The sequence below is a fragment of the Spinacia oleracea genome, chromosome 2 (assembly GCF_020520425.1).
Source record: "Spinacia oleracea cultivar Varoflay chromosome 2, BTI_SOV_V1, whole genome shotgun sequence".
Classification (NCBI taxonomy): Eukaryota; Viridiplantae; Streptophyta; class Magnoliopsida; order Caryophyllales; family Amaranthaceae; genus Spinacia; species Spinacia oleracea.
Genome location: NC_079488.1, coordinates 85,761,400 through 85,786,701, shown reverse-complemented (window position 1 = coordinate 85,786,701; position 25,302 = coordinate 85,761,400). Strand labels below are relative to the sequence as shown.

The following is a 25,302-nucleotide window of genomic DNA, read 5'->3' as shown; positions in this document are numbered from 1 at the left end:
GATTATGAAAATAATAGGGGGCTCGTGATACCACTGTTAGGTTATGATTCATATGACAGTTCATAAATCATGCGGAAAAACCATAAAGCCAGGAAACATATTATTTACACATAATCATTTAGCATAGTTTAGATGCATACTCTTTGTTGCGTGCCTTCCCTAGCTGCGCCCGAACCGAACAAGAACAAGTCTTTAGGACTCCAAGTGTCGTCCCTCCGTAGATAGTCCACAGCACGTCCGGATCCGCCTTAAGATTGACCAACTAGAATCGCCCTTAAGGTTCTAATATTTTCGGTTGGGTAGGCAAGAATATTGGCTGATTTTTCTGCTTAAAAATCTTAGTTTTGAATACTTAAAAACTTGTGTATAAATAATGACCCCTAGGCCTTTATTTATAGAGTTATGGAAAAGGAATCGCAATCCTAGTAGGATACGAATTAATTGAAATTAGAATCCTACATGAATTCTATTTAATTAATTTATCTAATTAGGAATAGGAATTTAATCACACACTAACTCTTGCAGTTTTAGGAATCACGCATGAGCACAAACTCACACACACACACGGCAGCCACAAGGGCTGCCCATGCGCATGCGAGCAGCAGCCCATGCAGCGCGGCCCACGCATCCGTGGCCTTGGTGCGCGCTGGGCTTGTGGCGTGCGTGCTTGCTGGGCGATGGCCTGGCTTCGTGCTGGGCCTTCGTCCGGCAGGCCTCGTCCGATGCTAATTCGTACGATACGCTTCCGATTAAATTTCCATTTCCGGAATCTATTTCCGATTACGAACAATATTTAATATTTCCGATTCCGGAATTAATTTCCGTTTCGAACAAATATTTAATATTTCCGTTTCCGGAATTATTTTCCGATTCCGGTAATATTTCCGATTCTGACAATATTTCCGTTTCCGGCAATATTTCCGATTCTGGTAATATTTCCATTTCCAATAATATTTTCCGATACGTACCATGTTTCCGTTTCCGGCAACATCTACGACTTGGATAATATTCATATTTCCGATACGATCCATATTTCCGTTTCCGGCAATATCATCGTTTCCGGAGTATTCATTTCTTGCCTGTGACGATCTTAGCTCCCACTGAAACCAAGATCCGTCGGTTCCGAATATTCATAGATGGAGTATTTAATGCCATTAAATACTTGATCCGTTTACGTACTATTTGTGTGACCCTACGGGTTCAGTCAAGAGTAAGCTGTGGATTAATATCATTAATTCCACTTGAACTGAAGCGGCCTCTAGCTAGGCATTCAGCTCACTTGATCTCACTGAATTATTAACTTGTTAATTAATACTGAACCGCATTTATTAGACTTAACATAGAATGCATACTTGGACCAAGGGCATTATTTCCTTCACACAGAGAACACAATCTCCCCAAAACCTGTCAGGCACTTTTGATTGAATGTATAAGGCTCTAGCAGTTTCCAACAAATGTTTGTGTTTCCTTTCAACCACCCCATTCTGCTGTGGGGTATGACTACAGCTTGTTTGGCTCAAAATGCCATGTTGTTGACACAATTTCCTAATATCACCTTCACACAGCTCTTTGGCATTATCTGATCTTATACACTTAATCATGACACCAAATTGTGTTTTCACCATGTTTAAAAAATCAGTCATAACAGAAACAACATCCTTTTTATTTCTCAACAAATGTATCCAAGTGAATCTACTATAGTCATCCACTATAGTGAGAAACTGATTACACCCTGTAGGAGTCTTTACAGAATGTGGACCCCATACATCTATATGAATCAAGTCAAAAGGTGCTAAGGTACTGATACTACTATGAGGGAAGCTAAGTCTGGTTTGTTTTGACACAGGACAAACCTGACAGATAGTATCTTGTATACAACTTTTGACTTCACAATCTGGAATTATTAACTTCAATTGACTAAAAGGCAAATGACCTAGTCTTAGATGCCACAACTTAGCATTATCTACAACTGATAAGCAACCTGTGTTGCATGTATGAGACTGCTCAGAAGTTGTTTTTGGTGGTACTTGTTCCCCAACATTGTATAGTCTAGAACTGACATCACCAAGAGGAATCAAACTCCCTTTCTGGCAGCAAACAAAACATTTATTGTGAGTAAAATGAATCTCACAATCCAAATCCTTGCACAACTTGTGAACTGATATCAGGTTATACTTAAAATTTGGAACATGAAGAACATTTTTCAGTATAATATCATCACTCAGTTGTACAGAACCAACATGTTTCACTCCCACTTTAGTTCCATCTGGTATAGTTATGCATTGTCCTTGATGTTCAATTGACTTATACTCAGAAAATTGTGACAAATCATGACAAAAATGATCTGAAGCACCACTATCAAGCAACCATTTAGAATTATTCTGAGATAACAAGCAAAGATTACCTGCCATCATAGCTAGATTGTTGGTTTGATTGACAGTTCCAGCTCCTGCATTCTGTTGTTGTTTAGTTAATAAGCTCATCAACTGCTGATACTGATCTACTGTGATTGCTGGAGTGGCTTCTGGTTTTGGCAATGGTGGTGGTTCAACACCAGAATGATTATCATGAGATAATGCAGCAGTTCTGTGTTCTTTAGACTGAAAACCAGGTGGATATCCAATTATCTTAAAACATCTCTCAATGTTGTGCCCTGGAATTTGACAATTGGTACAGAAGTAATTTGCACCTGTTCTCCCTTGCTTATTATTAGCACCTGTTCTTTGATAACCAGTTGCCTGTGATTTGTTTCTATTATTCCAATTGTCTCCCCCAAACCTTCTTTTCTCAGCAGCAAAAGCAACTGGTTCTGAAGAGTTGTTTGTATGAGAAACTTCTTGATGTCTTTCTTCCTGTGCAAAGAGCCTGTAAGCTTCTGAAACCTTTGGTAATTCTGGCACCATCAAAACATTGCCTCTTATAGTTGCATACTGATCAGTCAGCTTCATCATGAACTGCATTACCATTTTTTCTTGCTGTCTCTGAAAGAATTTTTTAGTCACATTACAAGTACAGTTGTTGCAAGTGCAATATGGCATAGGGTGTGCTTCCTCAATTGCATCCCATATCGACTTTTCAGTGAAAAACTCAGAAACAGTCTTGTTTCCTTGACTGATTTCAGACAATTTCTGTTCTAGTGAGTAGATTTGTGCCATCGAAGCAAAGCCAAATCTCTCTTCCAAATCAATCCAAATAGCTCTTGCAGATTTAAGGAACATCACACTCTTAGAAATGATTTCATCAAGATTACACAGAATAAGAGAACAAACCAGATCATTGCACCTCTCCCAAGCCTTGCATTCAAGTGATCCAGGATCTGGCTTCTCAATGCTGCCATCAACAAAACCTATTTTGTTCTTTGCAGACAAGGCCAACAGCATAGACCTCTTCCAGCTTGTGTAGCCTTCACCATTGAACTTGAATGAAATCAGCTGCACTGAATTTGCATCAGATGGATGAATGTAGAAGATGCTTGCAGGATCTTGATTAGGAGGCAAAGTTGATCTTCTCTGGCTATGATTTTCGTTTTCCATTTTCAATGATCAAAAACCGAAATCTCAGAAATGAATGTTGTAGAAACTTGATCAACAAGCAAACAATTGCAATACGAATTTCCAGATCAAAACACGAAGATATCAACTCAGAATTGAAGCAATCAGCAGGTATTTGAACAATTTCTCAAACAGTGAGAAGAACAAATCGATTTCTCAGAGAAGAAAAGATCAGAAACAATTGAAAACAACTGAAAATTTCTGCGGAATTTTTCAGAAACGAGCACACTGCTCTGATACCATGTTAGATTTAGGATTTCAGAAAATAGGAATTTTGTAATTGTATTAATAAATCAGCATATTACAGCTTATATAAGAGAGCAGAAGTCTAGAATCTTCTGTTTGTTATAATCAGTTATAACAAGTAACTGATTCTTGAAGAATCAGTTAGCATAGGTGCTGACTCATCAGCTAGAGTAACAGCAAGGCAGTCTTGTTATTTGATCATCTTATTGATCATTACAATGCATAAGCTAGATTACAATCTATAATGCTAACATAAACTGTGACACATAAGATTGCGACAACTAAATATCGTCGCAACTTGCGACAGACTCATTTGCATGAAAAAAAATATTCTTTAATACGTTAAATTACTTATCACCACGATATATACAAAACCTCGAAATAATGCATTGTATGCAATTTGGTCGTTCTAGTGACGAAACCAATAATTAACGAATGAGTATGAGGTACTTTTATGCCGGTTACATTTAATTTATTTTGCCCTTTTATATGAAATATGGATATTCACCTCATAGAGAAAGTGGTCAATCTTTTCATAAATTAAATACCATAATAAAACATTGACTCTTAAGATAAATGTCCTATGTAGGCAATAAAACAAAGTTACAACAGGTTGTAACCTCTAGGTATTACCCACCTCGCCACCTCGATACATATGAAATATATAATAAGTACTAGGGCGAAAAATGTACATTATATGATCAAATTAATGAATACGTACGATATTTATTAATTACGTAATAAATTTAAGGGATAAATATTTCAGTTAAATATTTTATAAAAAAAGATGGTCAAATAATAATTTTTAAATATGCGTACGTATACAAAAATTAATCTAGTTATAAATAAATCAACCTCTTATACAGTTGTACCATGCAAAAAACCCATAGATCTTTAACCACTGAATTAATTTCTTTTTTTGGACACTAAATGTTTTCTTTTCATCGTAAGTCATAACGTACATTGAGGCCCCCTGACCTTTTTTATTTGATCAACCTTAGCTTTTATAAACCAACATTAGTTAGGCAGTTGGAGAAAGAAAGAAAGAACAAAGAAAAAAACAAACTCTTTGATAGATACTCCTTGTAAGACTGAAAGTATGAAACTGCTGAATCGTTATGAGTCTCCATTAATAGCTCATCTACCAGCTGCCTCAATAAATTATGAACATGTGTTTTCTGTTCCAAAACTAAATTAATGGTTCCAGACGTACGACTACGAGTAAGCTAAGCTAAGCTAAGGCCAGGCCGGGTTAAAATGTTTCCTACTTTCTTTTTAGTAAACAAATTAAATTTGTGTCACAAATCACAATCTATGAAAACAACAGTAATACTTAAAGAGAGCAGAGCTCCACTAAGATATTTAAAGGGTGAGATTCTCTTTCCCAACTCTCCTCCCCCCAATCAAAAAGTATCCAGTCTATTAAGGTCCTATTTAGCTCACCTTATTTCAGGAGCTTATTACTTACTCCCTTCATTCTTTTAATACTCGTCTAATTTTCCTTATAAAGTCGTCACTTAATACTCTTTCCGTTTCTATAAATGGCATACTTTTACTAATATTATATCATTTCACTCACTTACCTTGGACCCACATATATTTTTACTTCCTTAAAACAACATAAAAAAATTCAAATCACCCCCACCCCACCATCACTCTTTTATTTGACACATTTTCCACTAACAATATATATTAAGAAAATAACTCACTATCAACTAACAATATATATTAAGAAAATAACTCATTATCAACTAACACCTAATAAATTAATAAGTATTAAACTGCCTAAAACTACGTGCCGTTCAAACCGGGGAGAGAATTACGATCAGATCAGAAAAAATAAGTTCAGATCAGATCAGATAAAATAAGTACAGTTCAGTCCAGATCAGATTTTTTTTTATTATTGTTGTATTAAAGATTAGAACCGATCTATACAGATCATGGCTAGATCATAATCCATATGTGGAGATCATGTTCAGATCAAAATCGATCTATACAGATCATGTCCATATCAGAACAGGTATGATCAGATCATTTCCAGATCATAACTAACCATGTCCAGATAAGTACCGATATGTACAGATCATGTCCAGATCAACACCGATTTGTACAAATCATGTCCAGATCAAAACCGATTTATACGTGTCATGTCCATATCAAAACGGATCTTTACAAATCATGTCCATATCAGAATCAGTATATGTAGATAATGTCGAGATCAGATCCATTATTTCCAGATTAGAACCATCATATCCAGATCAGAATCATAGTGTCCATATCATATTCGGAATGTGCAGATCATGATCAGATCATAACCAATCTTACAACTCATGTCCAGATCAGAACCGATATGTCCAGATCATAACAAATATGTATAGATCATGTCCAATTAGAATCGATCTATACAGATCATGTCCAGATCAGAACTGATATGTACATATCATGTCCAGACTAGAACCGATCTATATAGATCATGTCCATAACAAAACTTATACGTCCAGATCAGACCTAGTTTGTAAAGATCATGTCAATTAAGATCAGAACAGATATGATGTCTAGACCAGTATCGATATGTACATATCCTGTCCTGATCTGAACTGATCTATAACAATAAGGTCCAAATCAAAAATGATCTATATGTAATACTCCCTCCCTCCCGGAATACTTGCACAGCTTTCCTTATAAATCCGTTCCCCGGATTACTTGCACCGTTTCTATAAATGGTAAAATTTTATTAATATTATATCAACTACCCCCTTCACATGTCACTTTGTGGTCCCATACCCCTCCTCCTTACCCCTTACCCCCTCAGAAAAGTTGACACATATTCCTATCTATATTAAAAAGTACCACATTATCAATTACCATCTAATTAAATAATAAGTCAATTACTTTGTATTAAACTCCGTGCCGGTCAAACCGGTTCAAGTATTCCGGGACGGAGGGAGTACCTCGTATTTTTGCGTATTTATAAATATATTTTATTATATTTATAAAGCATTTTTATGATTTTTAGAATTTAAATTTATTTAAAGTAATTAGAATATTTATTATTTTTATCAATGGTTCTATGCATGGCTTTTTCAAATCTAGTAGGGGGCTGAGACAGGGTGATCCTATGTCACCTTTGTTGTTTGTCATTTGTATGGAGTATTTATCCAGAATACTTCATAAAATGAGCAGAATGGAACAGTTCAAATTTCACCCAAGATGTAAAGAAATCAGACTTACTCATCTGTGTTTTGCAGATGACTTGATCTTGTGTTGCAAAGGAGATTATCCTTCTATCTATCTGTTATTGCAAGCTTTTAAGCTGTTTTCTGATTCCTCTGGTTTGGTTGCCAATAAACAGAAGTCTTCCATTTTTTGTCATGGCATGCAGGATAGGGATGTCACTAGAGTGGTGGAAGCTTCTGGTTTTGCCAGGAGCTCCTTGCCATTCAAATACCTTGGGGTTCCCATTTGTTCCAAAAGAATCACAGCTGCTCAATGTGGAGTATTAGTAGACAAGATGACAGCAAGAATTAAAGTGTGGAGTAGTAGGAATTTATCCTATTCAGCTAGAGTTCAGTTGATTAATTATGTTCTTCTTAGTCTGCACATGTATTGGGCTCAGATTTATGTCCTTCCTAAGAATGTGTTGCAGGATATTACTAGAATTTGTAGAGCCTTCTTGTGGAGTGGCCAAGCTTACAACAGTAAACCAAGTAATATAGCCTAGGAGAGTGTATGTTGTGATAATCATGATGGTGGTTTGGGCTTCAAGAATGTTATCCTATGGAATATTGCTAGCATGGGGAAGTATGTGTGGGCAGTGGCTACTAAACAAGATAATGTTTGGATCAGGTGGATCAACTCTGTCTATATTCAGAATAGAGATTGGTGGGAGTATCAACCTAAAGCTTCTGCAAGTTGGTACTGGAGGAGAGTATGTGCTACTAAAGAAATGTTGAAGCAAGTTTATACTAAGGCAGATTTGTGTAGTATGAGTGTTTATTCAGTGAAGCAGGTGTATCAGAAGCTTGCAGGAAGCAAGCCTGCAGTGCATTGGGATAAACTTGTGTGGAATAGGCTTAGTCTTTCTAAGCATAGGTTCATTTGTTGGTTAGCTGTGCAGAAAAGGCTCCACACTACTGCAGTTTTGGCAAAAATTGGTATTAGCTCTTCTGTTGATTGTTTGCTGTGTGGGCAGGCTGATGAAGATCATGATCATTTGTTTTTTAATTGTCAGTATAGCAAAACTTGTATGGATGAGCTTACAAGTTGGTTTGGGCTGCAGATTCAGGGTACTACTTTGCTGAATGTTGTTAACAATATCAGTCACAGAAGATGCACCAAATTTAGGAGAATGGTGTATTATGCTGGTGTTTCTGCTTTGGTCTATCTGATTTGGAGAAGTAGGAATCATAGCTATTGGAATCAGTCAGTTTTTACTACTCAGAATGTAATAGCTAGTTTAAAACAGATTGTAAGAAGTAGAATCTTAGTGGTTATGCCTAAAAAAGTAAGTAGGAATGATCATAGGTGGTTTGTAGAGTTGTGAGGTTTGTGTTTCTGGTGTAGTTGTGCTAGCTCAGGTTTGAGGGGGGCCAACCTAGTTGGTTCGTCTCACTTGAGTTAGGTTGGTGTATGTTTGGTTGGTGGATTAATAATATTATTCTTGCTTGCGTACCAAAAAAAAAAAAAATAGTTAACACAAAACCCTAATACGAAACGGAATTAAAAACAAAAGTCGAAAATAATTAAACTGCAATTTTCGAGCCCTAAACGAACTCGGATGGCTTAAAAAACCACTAGTCACGGCGTAGCGGTGCGTTGAACGCGTGGACCCGTTTCCTTTCCGAAAATATATTCTATTAAGCAATCGGACACCGGAGGCTCGACTAGTAGAAATCATTTCATCCTTCCTACGTGATTATCATTTTTCCTACTGATTTTATTTCGAATTAATTTGTTGTAGATGTTATTATTTTCTTTACATTATCATTCAATGTTATTAGTTTCTGTCTATTTATCGTGTATGTTATTATTATAGAAATCGGATGTCCAATCTAACTTTCTAAATATGGATATTCAAAATATGTATATTCATAAAAGGCAAATTTGTCAAAAACTACCTTATAAAATATGATTTTTGCGAAAAACTACCTTATAAAAAAAATGTTGTAATAAACTACCTTATAAAAAATTTATGTTGTAAGATACTACCTTTTCCCAAATTACGAACGTTTGATTGAAATTTCGGGATTGACTTTACCATATATATGTCACGTGCCATTTAATTACGTCTTTCTCGTTAGATGTCGCGTAATATGCACCTAGTAAAGTCAACGTCGTAATTTTGAATTAATGCTCATAATATGGCCAAAGGTAGTATCTTACAACATAAAATTTTTATAAGGTAGTTTATTACAACATTTTTTTTATAAGGTAGTTTTTCGCAAAAATCATATTTTATAAGGTAGTTTTTGACAAATTTACCTTCATAAAAAAATCATAAAACCGATCATAGAAACTGGATATCCGATCGAACTTTCTACTGTTGTGTATTTTAGGTACAATGCCTACAATTTTTGTATTTTACTAATTTAGAATTTTCTCAACCCTGTTGTAGCTCGTACTCCATATCTTACACCTCTACTATTATAAGAAGGTATGGTTATTAGACAGGGTAATCCGATGAGTATAAAATTAGGTTCAAGTTAAAAAAGTTTTAATTGATAGTACTCCCTGCGTGTTTTTTTTTTTTTTTTTGTTATTTCCCATTTACGGTATACTCTTGTTTCGAGGAGTGATGATTCGGTGTAAGAAAAATGGTGAAAAACGTATGAGATATGTAATAAATTAATGGTTAATTACTATAAATTAGGACAGATATGATGAAAATGTGTAATTTATTATGGGGAAAATGGTTAAGATGATTAAAAATAATATATGATTGACAAAAAATAAATAAAGTAGAAAGTGAATAGGTAAAAAAAAACATCTCTTTTCAGAAAGTGGACACATTTAAAAAAAATGGAGAGAGTATTACATTCTTAGGCTACAAAACAATAATTAAGTTTGCAATAATATAATAAGATAATAAACTAAGAATATGTGATTATGTAGTTAATCTTGTTCTGAATGAAGTAGAGAAGCGTGTTACTTATAAGTTTAATTTGTTTAAATATGAAACCGGAAAAAATGAAGGCCTTGCAAATTTGACAAAAAAAACTATACATCTAGAATAAGTATTTAACAATTGATGGAAGATGAACATTGATGAAATAGTCCTTCCAGTTGATGCCAATGGTGTCCAAGTTGAAGACATCTTCATTCAATCCGTTTTCACGGGCAGTGATTAGCAATTTCTCAGTATTTGTGTCGGCGAAACTGTAAAGCACAAATCAAAACCATTAATTACTTTGCTTGAAATTTAATGAAGGAACTAATTAATCAAATCAACTAGAAATAGTTAACAAAAATTGAACTTACATGCCCTTAAAGAATAAATAGGGTTTGTACAAGTCCACCAACTTCATTGCTATTTTCAGCTTTTTGTCAAAGTTAAACAATGTACGTTGGAAGTTACTAGAGCCCATTTTAGTTGCAAAGATTAAGATCTGTACGTCAAATTAAAAATAACTAGTGTTAATATATAATCGAATAAACAAAGCGATGTTAAAATGAAAGTATAGATAGCATGAGATCGAGATTACCATTTGTACCACGAGTTGCCACATAAAAAGAATGGTTTCAAATATGAGTATATTGCTCAATACCAGACCTCTCCCTATTTTTACAGGGATACCATCGCGGTTGCACCATGGATTCTTAGTGAAGTACTGGAAATGAAATTCGTGCAACTCTTTGAAAGTTACTGGATTTCTGTATGAGCTTCCCACTTGATAAACTGTCAAATTAGATTGATTTACATGCGCTTTCATAGCCACAATTATTGAGTTCACAAACATATCAGCTGGTATCTGCATATCACAAATTAAAACATAGTTAATTGATACGTTTTACTCCGTACTAGTCTTCATTATATACATTCATCTAGTAATTTTGTTGAAAACCGTAGGAGGTTCCACCTTAAAACCATATGGCAATAAGGGGAGTAGCTTAGCCCCTTGGCCTTATTAATTGTTTAACTCTCTTCTCTTTTATCAATGTGGGACTGTCACACGTGATGTTTCATGGGTCAGATCTTAACATCCTGTGATCGATTCTCATCCCCGCCCTTGTGGCTCATTTGCAACAAAAAAAAATCTAGTAAATTTTGCAAATTGGTTGGTAGACAGCTAGATATGGTAGGTTTGTAGTAATGACCAATATAAAAGCTAAAGACTTAAGAGTGACTTACCAAGTCTAAGACAGAGCTTTTATCAGCGAGGAAAAAGTTTAAGCTTCCTTTTCCATAAGTTACCGCAACACTATCAATAGTCCTGCCATCAAACAAGGTTAAAATAAAAATTATTAATATGGAATGACTTTGAAAAATTAATAAAGGGACATAATTTACAGTGTCGGTGTAGAAGATAAGAATATATACCTGCAACCTTCGACCCAACCAGGAAAAGGTTCTTTCAAAGTGCTACATACAATAGTAGGTCTCATGATCACAACAGGTAAATTCCCTCGAAATTGACCTACAAGCATCTCTCCCATTGCCTTTGTAAATACGTATGTATTTGGCCATCCATAATGCTTAGCCCTATTTCATAAATACATATAATAGATCGATTATATATAAGAAATAATATCACTTCCAAATTAAACTACTCTAGTCAAATAATTCATACGTACCTTTGACAACCTAAGTTCTTCATGTTTTGTCTAATAACCTTTTCTGGAAGATCTTTGGCTTTAAGATTGCATAGAGTTTGTTCAGCAAGTTTTTTCTCAGACTCAATATCCAAGCCAGTCACACCATTTAAAGTCTCACCCATGGCATACGAGCTTTCTGGTATTAGTCCTCCCTTCTCTCCGCACACATACGCTGCCAATATAATATAATATATATATATGTAAATTAAATCGATCAAGTTCTATTTATTAATTGTACTAAAATATAATTAATTATGTTATTGATTTTAACTTACCAGTTGAGACATGGATAAGCAACTGTATTTTAGCACAACTCTTTGCAAACTGTACAACATGCTTTGGTCCTAAGGTGTTCACACCCAACGCAACTTCATACCTACACATACTCATTCAATTAATATTTACCAATACAAAATTGTACATATGCATGATTGTACTCTGCCTTCTCAATAAATTGGTCATGGGGTAACTTACCATATTATTAATTATAGCTAGATTGTGATTTGTTTCAAAATTATATTTATATTTTCCGTTTTAGTCTGTTTCATAATATTCTTTACATTGTGTTTTATTCTACTTTTGGATAAGAAATTTACTATTTTTTCCCTCTCGCAACCTTTAGAACATTTCACTTACTTTCTCTTACATTATTCTTTTTTCTTACACCCACCCGTATTTTACACATTTACCTTTATCCATATTTTATTATAAATTATATTTTTACACATTTTTCCTATTTTATCTTACGGAATAATATTAGTACAAGTAATAATATCACTAAAGATGATTTTGGAACGGGGGTAATAAGATAACCACATAGTTAAATACTCCGTGTATAAGGGGACGGGTTTTTAATTACTTTCTATATATGTGCACCGTCCCGTACATGATACACCCATATAAATTGAAGTATACACTAATTTGTATGCGATTTCATGATTATCAATTAGTTGAAACATAATTTATTAGTAAGATTTTATTACATTTTTTAACACACATAAATATTACTACTGACAGTCAGAAATAACAAGAATGTACAACAAAAATTTATAAACTTTGACTTTAAAAAGAAAAGGCTGAATAAATTACTAAGGGATATCGAGACAGGTATAGTACTATATTAGGTTGCCATTAATAAGGGGTAACTAAGTAACTTGTTAAACTATAATTAATGAAGTAATTAACCTGTTATTTGTTAGATTATCGAAGACTGATATGGATAGCGTCTAATCCATAAATTAGTTGAAACAATTAACAACATGTTGATTTGTTGATTCCAAGTTGTATTTAATTAATTACATACTCCCTCCGTCTCTTTTTGTTTTTTACGTTTCCTTTTTTGGTGTTTCAAAATGTTCTTTACATTTCATTTTATATTATCACATAAATGATTTAATATTCTATCAAAATTTGCACCCAATTATTATATTAACCAATTAAATCAATTGAGTCATTCACTACAAGAAATTGTATTATTAACGACGGGAAATCTCGTCGCGAAAGACCAATAATCATTTATTAACGACGGGATTTCCTGTCGTGAACCCGTCATAAAAGGGGGCCGTCGTTAATAGAAAATCCCGTCGTAAATCCATCGTAAACCCGTCGTAAAAGACATTTGCGGCGGTTATTCCCGTCATTGTTTGGTTGTTAGCCCCGTCGCAAAAGGCTTTTGCGACGGGATTTTTAACCCGTGGTAATTAGGTTGTCGTTAAAGATACAAATTCTTGTAGTGATTTAATCCCTCACACTTTTTCATAAAGACATTAACTTTTTCTCATTTTTCCCATATCAGAATTTTGATAAGAGTGAAAATATTATAAATAAACGTAATTTTCCTCGTTTACATGAAAAACTTAGAAGAATCTCAATGCACATTAATTAGTCGTTAAAACGCGTGCAAAATACCAAACGTAAAAAACAAAAAGAGACGGAGGGAGTACCTTTCATCAAATTTTGTGGTTGCAGCTACGTTAATAACAATATCTATATCTTCAAACATCTCCTTCATCTGATGAGCAGTAAGGCCTAAGTTCTCATAAGAAGTATCACCAGCAACAACACTAATTTTCTCTGACACGAAACTCTCAAAATTCGTCCCCCATTTTTCTCTTAGAACTTTGAACAACTCCTTGCCTAACACCTGTGTCGATCACAACAACAACAAATACGTAAACATTTTCAGCTAAGTAACGTTATTATTACATCTCCTATATATACAATAATGTTCAAGAAAATACGGTGTATATATATATATAAACTACCACATTACGTACTCGTTGTAAATATGCTATTTTTATAAGGTACTACCTCCGTTTCATTAAGTTATTTACGCTTTGAAAAATGTGTCCAATAATAAAAACTTTGACAATAAATTCTCACTATTATATTTATCAAAAATTATAATGAGATATTTTGTTAGATTCGTCTCAAAATGTATTTTATAAATATCAAATTTTTATATATATTTTTGTACAAGATTGGATATATTAACCGTTAAATATTGCCCCGGATTCTGTGCAAATAGTAAGTGTAAAGATTTTTTTGAAACAGAGGTAGTAGTATTGAGCATACCTCATCTTGAAGCCGAGCGTCGGCTGCCTTAGCATCTCTAGCCCTTACAAGAAGGTAAAGTTGTTTCACATTTGGTTGAGTCCGAAGTATCTTCTCAACAAGAACTGCATTATATATAATTATATTTGTTAAAATATACGTACTCCATATACAAAGAATTTAGTACGTAGAAATCACGAAAATGATACATACTCTTAGCAATGAAGCCAGTAGCACCAGTAACTAAGATAGTTTTGTGGCCTAGAAACCCAATTATGCTATCCAAATCCATGATTATAAAGCTAACTGAGAAAATAATTGAAATTTTTTGAAATCAAATTTGAATGTAAATGGAATTTCCAAATGGATAATTTAATTTTGGATGGAAGGAAGTGAAAAGATTCAACATATATATAGGAGCAGCTAGCAACTAGGTAGATGAAGTCAAAATCAAAGCCAGTATGTAACCATGACCAAATTAAGCAACTTGTGGTCCTACGTCGTTATTACTTTTAGCAACTCACCAAAACTAAATTAACCGATGTCACATACTCACATTGAATAGAGTATAGTTGATAAAATATTAATGATTTCATCTATAATTTCATCAATAAAGGTAGCAAAATATGTGCCTACTTTTTGTTGGCCAAAATTGTAGCTAACGCGGTAGAGTTTGACGATTTAACGAAATCTCTATTGAATGCGGACAAAAAAGAAAAACAAAAAAAGTTAAAACAAATTGTGTTAAATATAGTAGTTAGCTGTTTATGGTCACCTAAAAGGCTAGATTGGTAAATGGTGTGTTTAGTACCATTCTGATTAGTGTTTGGGAAAACGCCAATATAATTAACATATATTCATAGTACCATTCTGATTAGTACGTGTTGCAAGGTGTTTCTTTGTATAGCCATATTTAATTTCTTAGCTTAAATGCTTGTGTGTTACTAATCCATGTTTTAATTTTTTGAAATGTTTCCATGCATTACTTTTCGAGGAAGGTACATCCTCCCACATACCAGCTGCCATGATAGGACGAACCCATGTTGCATCATACGAAGTATTACACTAGTTCCTATCGTGTTGCGTGCCGATATTTTTTTAAATCTGATTTGAAATATGCGCAAGTAATGTTTCAACGTTTTACAAAATTTTAAACATAAGGTATTATCGATATCTTATGTGTACACCTAAGTACTAAGTTATTAAACTACAGTTTGATTAGAATGAACTAAAATAATACTTCAATGACCTTCTTTTCCAATTTGTTAATTAAAATATAGTTCTATATATATACACGCTATACGTAATTAAAAGTATTCACATTTGCTAAAACATGTAAGAAAATTTATTTAAAACTAATAAAAAAAACATATTTATATGTAACAAAATCTATTTAGGAATTAATGTAATAACAAATTAACTGAAATAAACGTAAAAGATTGTGCATGTTTTATATTTGTTTATTTTTTTTGCGTTTTTTGCCGAAAGTTGCTTGTTTAACAATATAAAAAGTTATGGTGTGATCAAGAGTAAGACTAAGTTTAATTTTCTAATTAAAAAAATGCGAGATTGAAGAGATGGATTCTTTTTTTTTAACTGTCTTAATATTTTCTTTCATGTTTTCTAGAGGAATTCAATTAAATTGTTGTTGATTTTGTGTTGTCACATGCATTGAAATTTTATATGACATTTAAATATCAGTTTTTAGAATTATTACAATTTAGGCTCTATTCTGTTCACGTTATTTCCACTTATTTCAGGAAAAATAAGTTCCTATAAGTTCAGGAAAAATAAGGTTGACCAAGTACAACTTATAAATAAAATAAGTTTTGATAAGTTTTAATAAGTTCAGATAAGTTCAGAAAAAAATTAAATAAGTGAAAATCAGGTGAATAGAACGCACCCAAGTTTAATTAATTAAATTAAATAATAAACTGATTAAGGATATTATAGTCTATTCCACAGGAGAACACCAAAACGCCATTTACTACAATAACCTCGTGAGTTCCCTTATTGAATATTAGTCTTATATGCACGCAATGCATGCGGATATAAGAAACAAATTTGTGTTATTATATTTAAACCTGGAATAAAATGTAAAGAATATAATATAAATGCGATGCGTGCGAATATAATAAACATATAAGTTAGATAGAACTGAACGCATATATACAAATTGATTAAAATAATAAAAATTTATTTAAGGGGATAGACTGATTAAAATGCTTCTTTGGGTTTTTCCTATTGGGTAGGTAGTCATCATATTCTCTATTCTATAGGTGTGGAGGGTATTTTAGTACTTCAATGGGGACACCAAAAGTGGATTTACTAAAATAACTTCATCTCTTCACTTATATAATAGAGATAGATACGAATGAGATCTTGACCTTATAATAACTAATCTTATACGCACGCAGTTAGTGCAAAATTAAATTAAAACGTCACATTGTTTTATTATATTTAATAACCTGAAATACATTTATTTAAAATAAAATAAAGAAACAAAGTTCGGTCATCACGAACAAAAATGAAGGAAAGAGAGTGCAGAGATTACGTGGGTACGTAGCTAGCCAGAGGCCCGAGTTTGGGTTAGTGGTGCCGATGCAGTTGGATGCAGGTCGACATTCGATGGTAGTTGGTTAGTGGAAGAGAGAGAGAGAGAGAGAGAGAGAGAGCAATGAAACGAACCTCGTAAGTCGTAATCAACGAGTTCCAATAGGAAGCAAGTCTCATGAAAAGAACAACGACCTCCATTTTGTTTTTTGGGTGATGCTTCTTCAAAATCACGAACAACTGCATCAAGAGCTAAAATTTGGATTGATTTTCTGGGATTTTCTTGATTGGAAGAAGTATGGTTGAAGTCTTGAAGATGAAGACGAAATGAACGTTGAATTTGTTGTTGTTTCGTTAAGATTTTTGTGTTTGGATTTGGATTTTGATTTCTTATGATTTATAGGTTTCAAATTAAGTTTGTAGAAATTTTATTTATTATTTTTTTGTTAGGTTAATTTTCTATTAGTCAGCCGCTAATTTTTTAATATTAAGTGCTAATTAAAAAAATAAATACTATAAAGAAAATTTATAAAGGTAATGCTATTGGAAAGGATTTGGAAAAAAGATTACAACGGTTGCCAAAGTTCATTTCTACCAAAGATAATATTCCTTTTTTTTAAAATGCATTACCCAAGTTATGTTTTATTTGTGGAGATACGTGATTATATTTGGTGCTAATAAGTTATTACGTGAAATATTTGATTATTTGGTTGTGAATTTTAAAATCGACTCCGTAAATTAGCCTAAATTCGCCTTCATGTAATGCTCATTATTGTTGATTTTTATTGTCATATTACACAATTGCGTGATTTTACGAATGATTTACATTACACTTTCATGATTGGTAATTTGTCATTAATTAAGTTTTTAAAATTAATTCAATTCAGTTTGATAGAAACAATCATTTCTTTTAGTTAATTCATCAATTAAGTTGTGAAGTTAGTAAGGGTATTATAGAATATTCTATAAGGGGTCACCAAAAGTTTAATGACTAAAATGACCTCAGGAGTTCCCTTCTAGAATATTGATAATTAATAGAACTCTATCTCGTATGATATTATATCATGCTTAATGTGAAGAAAACCAAATAAATTGACATAAGATCAAATTATGAGGTGTTTTTTTTTTTTTTTGACAAAAGCTACAAAGACAACAAACACTAGTCAAAATTAAAGCCTAACATCCTACATTTGTTAGCGATATTGTGTGCTTTACACACCTCCTCCCTTGGAACTTTTAGAACCGAGCATTGTTGAAAGGTCTTCCCTAAGTTCTTGATTTCCTCAATGATTCTCATTATTGATATGTCAAGAACCCCATTCCTACCCAAACATGAGACTAGGAAAGAGGAGTCAGTGTCAACTCGTAATCTTTGAATGTGCCTTTTGGCGGCTCATTCCAAAGCCAGAAGACAAGCTTTTTCCCCTGCATGATCTGAAGACACCGCCCTTCCATGTTGTCCTGCAGAAATATCAGAATCTATTGACGAAACCGCCAAGCCCCACCCTGCCTTTCTAGTTTTTTTTTATCCCATAATCCGTCAACCTGCAAAACAAAGTTAGTACATAAAACTTTTTCTTGGCCTAAGAGAGTCATATGTAGGGATGGCAATGGGTCCAAGACCCGATCCAGATCCGGTTGGACTCGGTCCATTTTTAAGGGTCTGGGTCCAAAAAAATTAGACCCTGTGGATTTGGGGCGGATCTGGGTCTTTGTTCAATGGGGCGGGTCTGGGTCTGGGTCCAAGAATTAAAGATCCAGATCCGGTCCAGATCCGACCCACATACCCTATATAAATTTTTTTAAAAAAAATATTAAAATTTAAATATAATTCAATCTTTACGTGCTAAACTTTATTCAATTCTTATGATACTAAACTATTTAAAAATTGTTTGACGTGACATATACATAATAATATTAGAAACTTTAAATACTTATTGTATTACAGGGCTAATATGATTTTTTTCCTAAACAAAATTAACGAATATTCCATATTTAGTGGTTTTATTAAAGCAACGTTACGTTTACATACAAAAAATGGGAGAAAAAATTACGTAATATGAGAAAAATGAGGGACAAATTTTTTTGGAAAAGAAATACGCTTAGACCCATTTAGGATCCAGATCCGACCCTAGACCCATTAGACCCAGTGGATCTGGGTCTGGATCTGATTTTTTTGGACCCATCGGATCTGGGTCGGATCTGAATCCACCTCTTAAAAAGCGGGTCTGGGTCTGGATCCTGTCGGACCCGGTCCAGATCTGACCCATTGCCATCCCTAGTCATATGAAACCCCCGAGGCTCCATCGTCCCCTCCATTTCCCTCATCGGATCACGAGCCATAATGATCTCCCCCTCCTTGATTTGATCCCCAAGTAAGGCCAAAACAGCTTCCGGATGTCCCCTAATTTCTTTAAAAACCCTAGCATTCCTCACTCTCCAAAGACTCCAAAGCAAAGCTATGAAGTTTCGAACACGCCCTCCATTCCACCCATCCTCGCTATGAAAAAGCAGGATATATCTTCGTGCCCATTTTTGCAATGACCACGATTCATTTTCTAAAGGTTCGATTTGTAATATAGGGTCCAACTCAAATATGCAACCGAACAGAACCTAAAAACATGTTGTAGACTTTCCCCCTAAGAACCACAATAGTTACAAGACGCTTCACAATCCACTCCTCTGCTTACTAAGTTCGATTTAACAACTAGCCCATCATAGCGAATCTTCCATATAAATTATTTCCATTTAGGAAAAATGTTCATCTTCCAGATTATACGAAGCAAAGAAACGTCCTGTTCCTCTAGCATCCGACTATCATTCGCGTACTCCTTACACAAATACTCATAACCTGAATGAATTATAAATATACATGATTTCGAAAATTTCCAGTATTTAAAGTCTTCTACGTCCTCGTTTAGAACCTCCATTGCCAGAATGGAACAAGCATTAGCCCAAACAAATATTTCCCGCACCAAATCTGCCTTCCAAGAAAAATAGTTATGGTTAATGAACTCATAAACCCTCCATCTTGTCGTCGCCCCTATCAGTTGGTTTGACTGTACCTCCATCTTGTCGTCGCCCCTATCAGTTGGTCTGACTGTACCTCCATCTTGCCGCCAGTGACGTATTCAGGATTTACATATAGGGTATGCAGAATTATATAGAAAATAATTCTAATCTATTTATACCCTTTATTATCCTAACATAGTACAATATATTTCTTAACCGACTACTCTTTTTTTTAGGTATTAGTACTCGTCTCTTTTTTTCTAAAATTTGAACCATTTAGTGGGGAGAAAATTCCAAACGGTAAACTCAAAGCCTATGTCACAGACTACCATAATCTATATATCTATATATTATACTAAAAGAGAGGAAATCAATGTGGTGATGACAAATGTCATTACATGATTCGCCTCTCTTTTAATATAAATAGTTAAGTTTAATAAAAAATTAAAGCAACAAAATTTTCAAATACCAATAATATCACGTAATTTGTGAATAACTTCCCAAAAAATAGGACTGAGATTTACATATACGTATAAAAATATCTATTACATAATCTGTAAATTGATTGCGAAAATGAGTCAAATTTATTATGGAAAATTACAAATGAAATGATATTGTTTTATCTTAACCATAAGTAGCCGCTAATCTTTAGCATAACATTGTTTAAAATTGCAACAATATTTGCCAAAAAAATAGTTTATGAAACTTGATTAAAATAAGAAAACTTTTATATACTCATATACTTCATCTCTTTTCCATGTTATGAAGTATAAGGAGTACAATATATGCTAATCTACTTGTACACTTGCGATAACCTTTGAGATAAAAATATTTCATGTTCCAATAATTCTTTTCATAAAATATTATAAAAAATGTATATAAAATATCTCATGTATTACATGTATATTCACTATATATGGTGTCCCTGAGATGACCCCTTGCAAAATTTTAGAAATTAAAGCCGGAGATTGTGAGATTTTGATTGTTGACAAAAGTTAGATAAAATTAATGCGTATTACATTTTTGTTTTCTTCTAAAACTTGATAATACTAATGCTTTAAGAGTCAAAATTACAGTTTAAATAATTAAGGGAATAAAATTCTTAATTTATCTCTTAATTCCGCAATTTAGAACGAAAAATAAATTTCAAATGACATGCAATCTGACAAAAAAAAAAAAAAATGCAAGAACCTAATATGCATGCACTCAAGTAAATTTTGACAAATGTCATTACATGATTCGCCTCTCTTTTAATATAAATAGTTAAGTTTAATAAAAAATTAAAGCAACAAAATTTTCAAATACCAATAATATCACGTAATTTGTGAATAACTTCCCAAAAAATAGGACTGAGATTTACATATACGTATAAAAATATCTATTACATAATCTGTAAATTGATTGCGAAAATGAGTCAAATTTATTATGGAAAATTACAAATGAAATGATATTGTTTTATCTTAGCCATAAGTAGCCGCTAATCTTTAGCATAACATTGTTTAAAATTGCAACAATATTTGCCAAAAAAATAGTTTATGAAACTTGATTAAAATAAGAAAACTTTTATATACTCATATACTTCATCTCTTTTCCATGTTATGAAGTATAAGGAGTACAATATATGCTAATCTACTTGTACACTTGCGATAACCTTTGAGATAAAAATATTTCATGTTCCAATAATCCTTTTCATAAAATATTATAAAAAATGTATATAAAATATCTCATGTATTACATGTATATTCACTATATATGGTGTCCCTGAGATGACCCCTTGCAAAATTTTAGAAATTAAAGCCGGAGATTGTGAGATTTTGATTGTTGACAAAAGTTAGATAAAATTAATGCGTATTACATTTTTGTTTTCTTCTAAAACTTGATAATACTAATGCTTTAAGAGTCAAAATTACAGTTTAAATAATTAAGGGAATAAAATTCTTAATTTATCTCTTAATTCCGCAATTTAGAACGAAAAATAAATTTCAAATGACATGCAATTTGACAAAAAAAAAATAAAAATGCAAGAACCTAATATGCATGCACTCAAGTAAATTTTGAATTGACTATTAATTATAATTGACTGTGAATGAAGCTAATTAAGAAAATAATTGATTATAAATTTCATTCAATAAAATTGTCATCTAAAACAAAATCATATTGTTAAGAAAGTAATTATTTATTTAAGGAATAGACTTAAAAAAAAAAAGCAAAGTAAATAAGTTAAATTGAAAATTTAGAAAAATAAGAAATTAAGGAAATAATCAATAAATAAACTTATGATAAAATTTTCTAAAAAAACTTAGATTAAAATTAATGTTGAGTTTCATCTCAAACTAAAAAAAATAGTTAAAATTGTGCAACTATTTAAAAATGGTGGTAGTATTGTAATAAAAATCAATATGTATTAATATGTTTGCAACAACATAAATATTTTGAATATGTTAATGTAAAGGATTTCAATATCACTTATATATAAATTTTCGTGCAAATTTAACATTTTGATATGTAAACCGTGCATCACACTTTATGATCGGACGATTTTGGTTTTAGGTTGGGCTAACGACGAAGATAGACATTGATGATTGATTAATAAATAGAGATTTTGTGTTGATGAGCGGGTTTAAGGATATCAAGTACCCACCCTGGTGATGGAGCGAGTTTAAATTTATTGGATTTGAAGACACTCAATAAATCCAAATTATGTATGTCACTTTTTAAAATTATTTTATCAACATAATCAGTTTTAATACCCTGAAATCAGCATATGTCAATTTATTCAAAAGTTAGGTGAAAAATAAAGTAAATTATCTACTGAATATAGGGATGTTAGATTGTTAGCGGGCGGGTTGTTTGGGAGATCCCTCGCGGATTCGTCTCATGGCCTAGCGGGGGTGGATGATAGTTTTGGTGGGTAATGGGGTTAAAAAAATGTACTCCACACGGGCGATGAGGCGGTGATGAATTTTATATTGGACCTGCCTTCCTTGATTATCCTTCATCTTATTCATTATAAATATATCAATATTTTTTTTTACTACTGATTCTATTCTAATTTAATCGTCACACTTTCTAATTCTTTTTTCGATCGCACAATTTAATTTTCATTCTCCACTTCTTTTATGGTATGAACTCACTAATATATTACCTCTCTCTTCTCACTATTAAAAATTAAGGTATCACTTATTCTCTCATTCAATTAAAATACTTTTGTGTTTGAATATAATAGATAAGCCAAAATCTACATATCGTATAAAACTTCGTGAAAACTTAATGTGACAATTAAATTGAGACGGATAGAATACTATCCTACATATTATGTAGTATAAATTTTGTTTATTTACTCAATTACTCTAATCAGATAACCGAATTGTCGAATACTCTAGAAAAAAGATTTAAAATTCAAACTCTCTTACTGAAAAAATAGGTGAGTCTAGGGGAGGGTTTGAGGTGGGTGTGGATGCGCTGGTGGGTGGTGGAGCAGGGATGAATTTTGTTTTCCCCCTCGAGACGGGGATTGGCAGGGGTGGCTATTGTTCTTATTACTGGTGGTGGGACGGGGATGAAATTTTTTAGGCGAGTACGATATATGTAAAGGTCGCGCCTCGCCTCAAAGTGATCTCTAGCTAAATAAAGTAAATGGTGAGGTTACGTGTTAAGTGGTCGAATAATGTGGCAAATGAGGCGAGTATTAAGTAGATATGACTATCGAAGGGAATGGTGGATGTTTTTGTTTTATTTTTGAGACAAGTGGTGAATTAAGATGAATATAATTTTGTCCATGTACCCTTTTTTGTTTTATTTTTTTAACAAGTAAGACGACTAATAGGGCAATAACGAAATTATCCATCATTAATTTTAATTAGGAGAATATCTATAACCTCTATTTTGATTATTATTGTATACCATTATAGTTTAGACTTCATATAAATTTATATTTAGATTACAAACCGTGATTTGCCTCTTTTGCATTATCTCAATAAGATTTGTTGATGATAATTGTTTATAGCTATAGTTTAGTAAAAGTTTAGATATGCAAATTTAATATTCATATCATAAATCGTGCATCGCACGGGTACTATACTAGTTAAATATGCTAAAACCAACAACTTGTTGCATTCATGTATTTGCTCTTAAGGTGCTCCTATTTTTTTTAAAGTAAATGTCAGGGTGTGCAACTGCATACCCTTTGTGTATGCTACATCCGCCCCTGCTTGCCGCCGCTCCTATTTAAAGAGTTATGAGGTGTTGTTTAGGTTAGAAGTTCTAGTGAGAAAGCATGAAAATATTAGGAAATGTGTATTGTGGGAATTGTCCCACATTGGTAGAAAATCTTCTTTTTGCTTTGTTTATAAAGTAGGAGCATTGTTATACTCTTGTATATGAAAGTGAGAGAGTGGTATGTATTGACATATAAAACACGCGCGCGAGTTGGCTGGTTGGGTTGGGTCGGGTCGGGCTTCGAGACTGGGATCTCGGGAGATGCGATGTGCGGGCGTGGGTTGGGTTTTGTGTGTCTTACCTATTCTTTTTGGCCCCGGGCTGTTTTTATTAACTATGTTACGTGAATCTGTATTTGATTACGTAATCGTTGGAATAATTAGCCTTAATTGCGTCCGTTACAGCCATTATTATTTCTCCCCGTTTTTTTTACTTTTGCTTGATCACCCTAACCCTGATTACTTAATCAGAGTTTCCGTTCATTCCAAATACACATTACCCAATTTCCAGAAATTCAAAACACACTCTTTTTTCTCTCACAAATTGCTTTCGGTTTTAGGCATATGCATGTTCTGGCTCCATCCGCGTTTATGAGTGCACACAAATTTGGAGTTGCGCTAATCTTGTAAGGCGACCGCTTTATGTTCTACTACATCGGAAGGTAGCGCGGAATCGTCTTTTAGGATAGTGGGTGTCCACGATGCAACAATTGTTTATCAATTCGTTCATCAAATAGATAAATTTGTTCTAATTTTTGGTATTAGCTAATTTTGTCACCCTGGCCTTTTCTTTCTCTAAACATGTTTTGGGCCGAAAACTAGGGACAAGTTTTCATTAGATGGAAAATGGGTGAATATCTAAAAGAAGTTATACCAAACGAACAAACTGCCATGTACACAATTAACTAAAGATATTAGTGTGATAGGAAACTTCGTAAAATATTTACCTACTTATTAACCCTGAAAGGCTGAAATAACCACTAGCGTAATGCGCATTTAGTGATACGGAGTATATACGAAGTATTTGTCTTTATTATTACAATCCAATTGTATGGACCAGGTCCACGTTATTATTAGTGTGGACCAAGATATTTAGGTATTTTACAGTTTTTAAAGATGACATGTACAAGTAATGTTCACGTGATCTAAAAAACCCGCGACCCATATAGTAACTCTTACGTTGATATAGTTTACTTATATGCAATATAGTTACTCTACTAGACATACCGTAAGTTTTAACAATACTAGTTGTTGGCCCGTGCGCTAGCGCGCACGGTCCCCCAAGATATAATAATATCTTATGCATATAAGTTTACGTAAAAGGTCGGTTCTAAAAACTTTATCGCAAATACAAACAT

At 33.2% G+C, this 25,302-nt stretch overlaps 2 protein-coding genes across 3 annotated transcripts; both read right to left on the bottom strand.

Annotated features, from left to right (window-relative positions):
* Nucleotides 1-1,949: 1,949 nt before the first annotated feature.
* On the bottom strand, nucleotides 1,950-3,815 carry LOC110789284 (uncharacterized). The gene is made up of 3 exons (XM_056835534.1): nucleotides 3,270-3,815; nucleotides 2,405-2,981; nucleotides 1,950-2,087 (listed from the first exon to the last, which is right to left on the bottom strand). Exons 1-3 carry the CDS (start codon nucleotides 3,531-3,533, stop codon nucleotides 2,062-2,064), a joined length of 867 nt encoding a protein of 288 aa, XP_056691512.1. The 5' UTR covers nucleotides 3,534-3,815; the 3' UTR covers nucleotides 1,950-2,061.
* Nucleotides 3,816-9,874: 6,059 nt separating this feature from the next.
* LOC110777311 (fatty acyl-CoA reductase 3) lies at nucleotides 9,875-14,564 on the bottom strand. 2 transcript variants are annotated; one of them, XM_021981916.2, is made up of 10 exons: nucleotides 14,376-14,554; nucleotides 14,184-14,287; nucleotides 13,553-13,752; nucleotides 11,885-11,985; nucleotides 11,589-11,781; nucleotides 11,335-11,496; nucleotides 11,146-11,227; nucleotides 10,499-10,765; nucleotides 10,275-10,402; nucleotides 9,875-10,172 (listed from the first exon to the last, which is right to left on the bottom strand). In XM_021981916.2, exons 1-10 carry the CDS (start codon nucleotides 14,452-14,454, stop codon nucleotides 10,022-10,024), a joined length of 1,467 nt encoding a protein of 488 aa, XP_021837608.1. In that variant the 5' UTR covers nucleotides 14,455-14,554; the 3' UTR covers nucleotides 9,875-10,021. The 2 variants fall into 2 exon arrangements, with proteins under 2 accessions (XP_021837608.1, XP_021837609.1); XM_021981917.2 differs by lacking the exons at nucleotides 9,875-10,172; nucleotides 10,275-10,402; nucleotides 10,499-10,765 and having other exon boundaries at nucleotides 11,116-11,227; nucleotides 14,376-14,564.
* Nucleotides 14,565-25,302: the final 10,738 nt, after the last annotated feature.

Coding starts and splice junctions, on each gene's coding strand:
- LOC110777311 (XM_021981916.2), bottom strand. CDS start 14,454: ATGGATTTGGATAGCATAATTGGGTTTCTAGGCCACAAAACTATCTTA. Junction 11,986..13,552: donor ACCACAAAATTTGATGAAAG/GTACTCCCTCCG, acceptor GAGTATGTGTAG/GTATGAAGTTGCGTTGGGTG. Junction 10,173..10,274: donor TATTTATTCTTTAAGGGCAT/GTAAGTTCAATT, acceptor TGTGCTTTACAG/TTTCGCCGACACAAATACTG.
- LOC110789284 (XM_056835534.1), bottom strand. CDS start 3,533: ATGGAAAACGAAAATCATAGCCAGAGAAGATCAACTTTGCCTCCTAAT. Junction 2,982..3,269: donor GGGAGAGGTGCAATGATCTG/GTTTGTTCTCTT, acceptor AAATTCTTTCAG/AGACAGCAAGAAAAAATGGT. Junction 2,088..2,404: donor CAATCTAGCTATGATGGCAG/GTAATCTTTGCT, acceptor GTTTGCTGCCAG/AAAGGGAGTTTGATTCCTCT.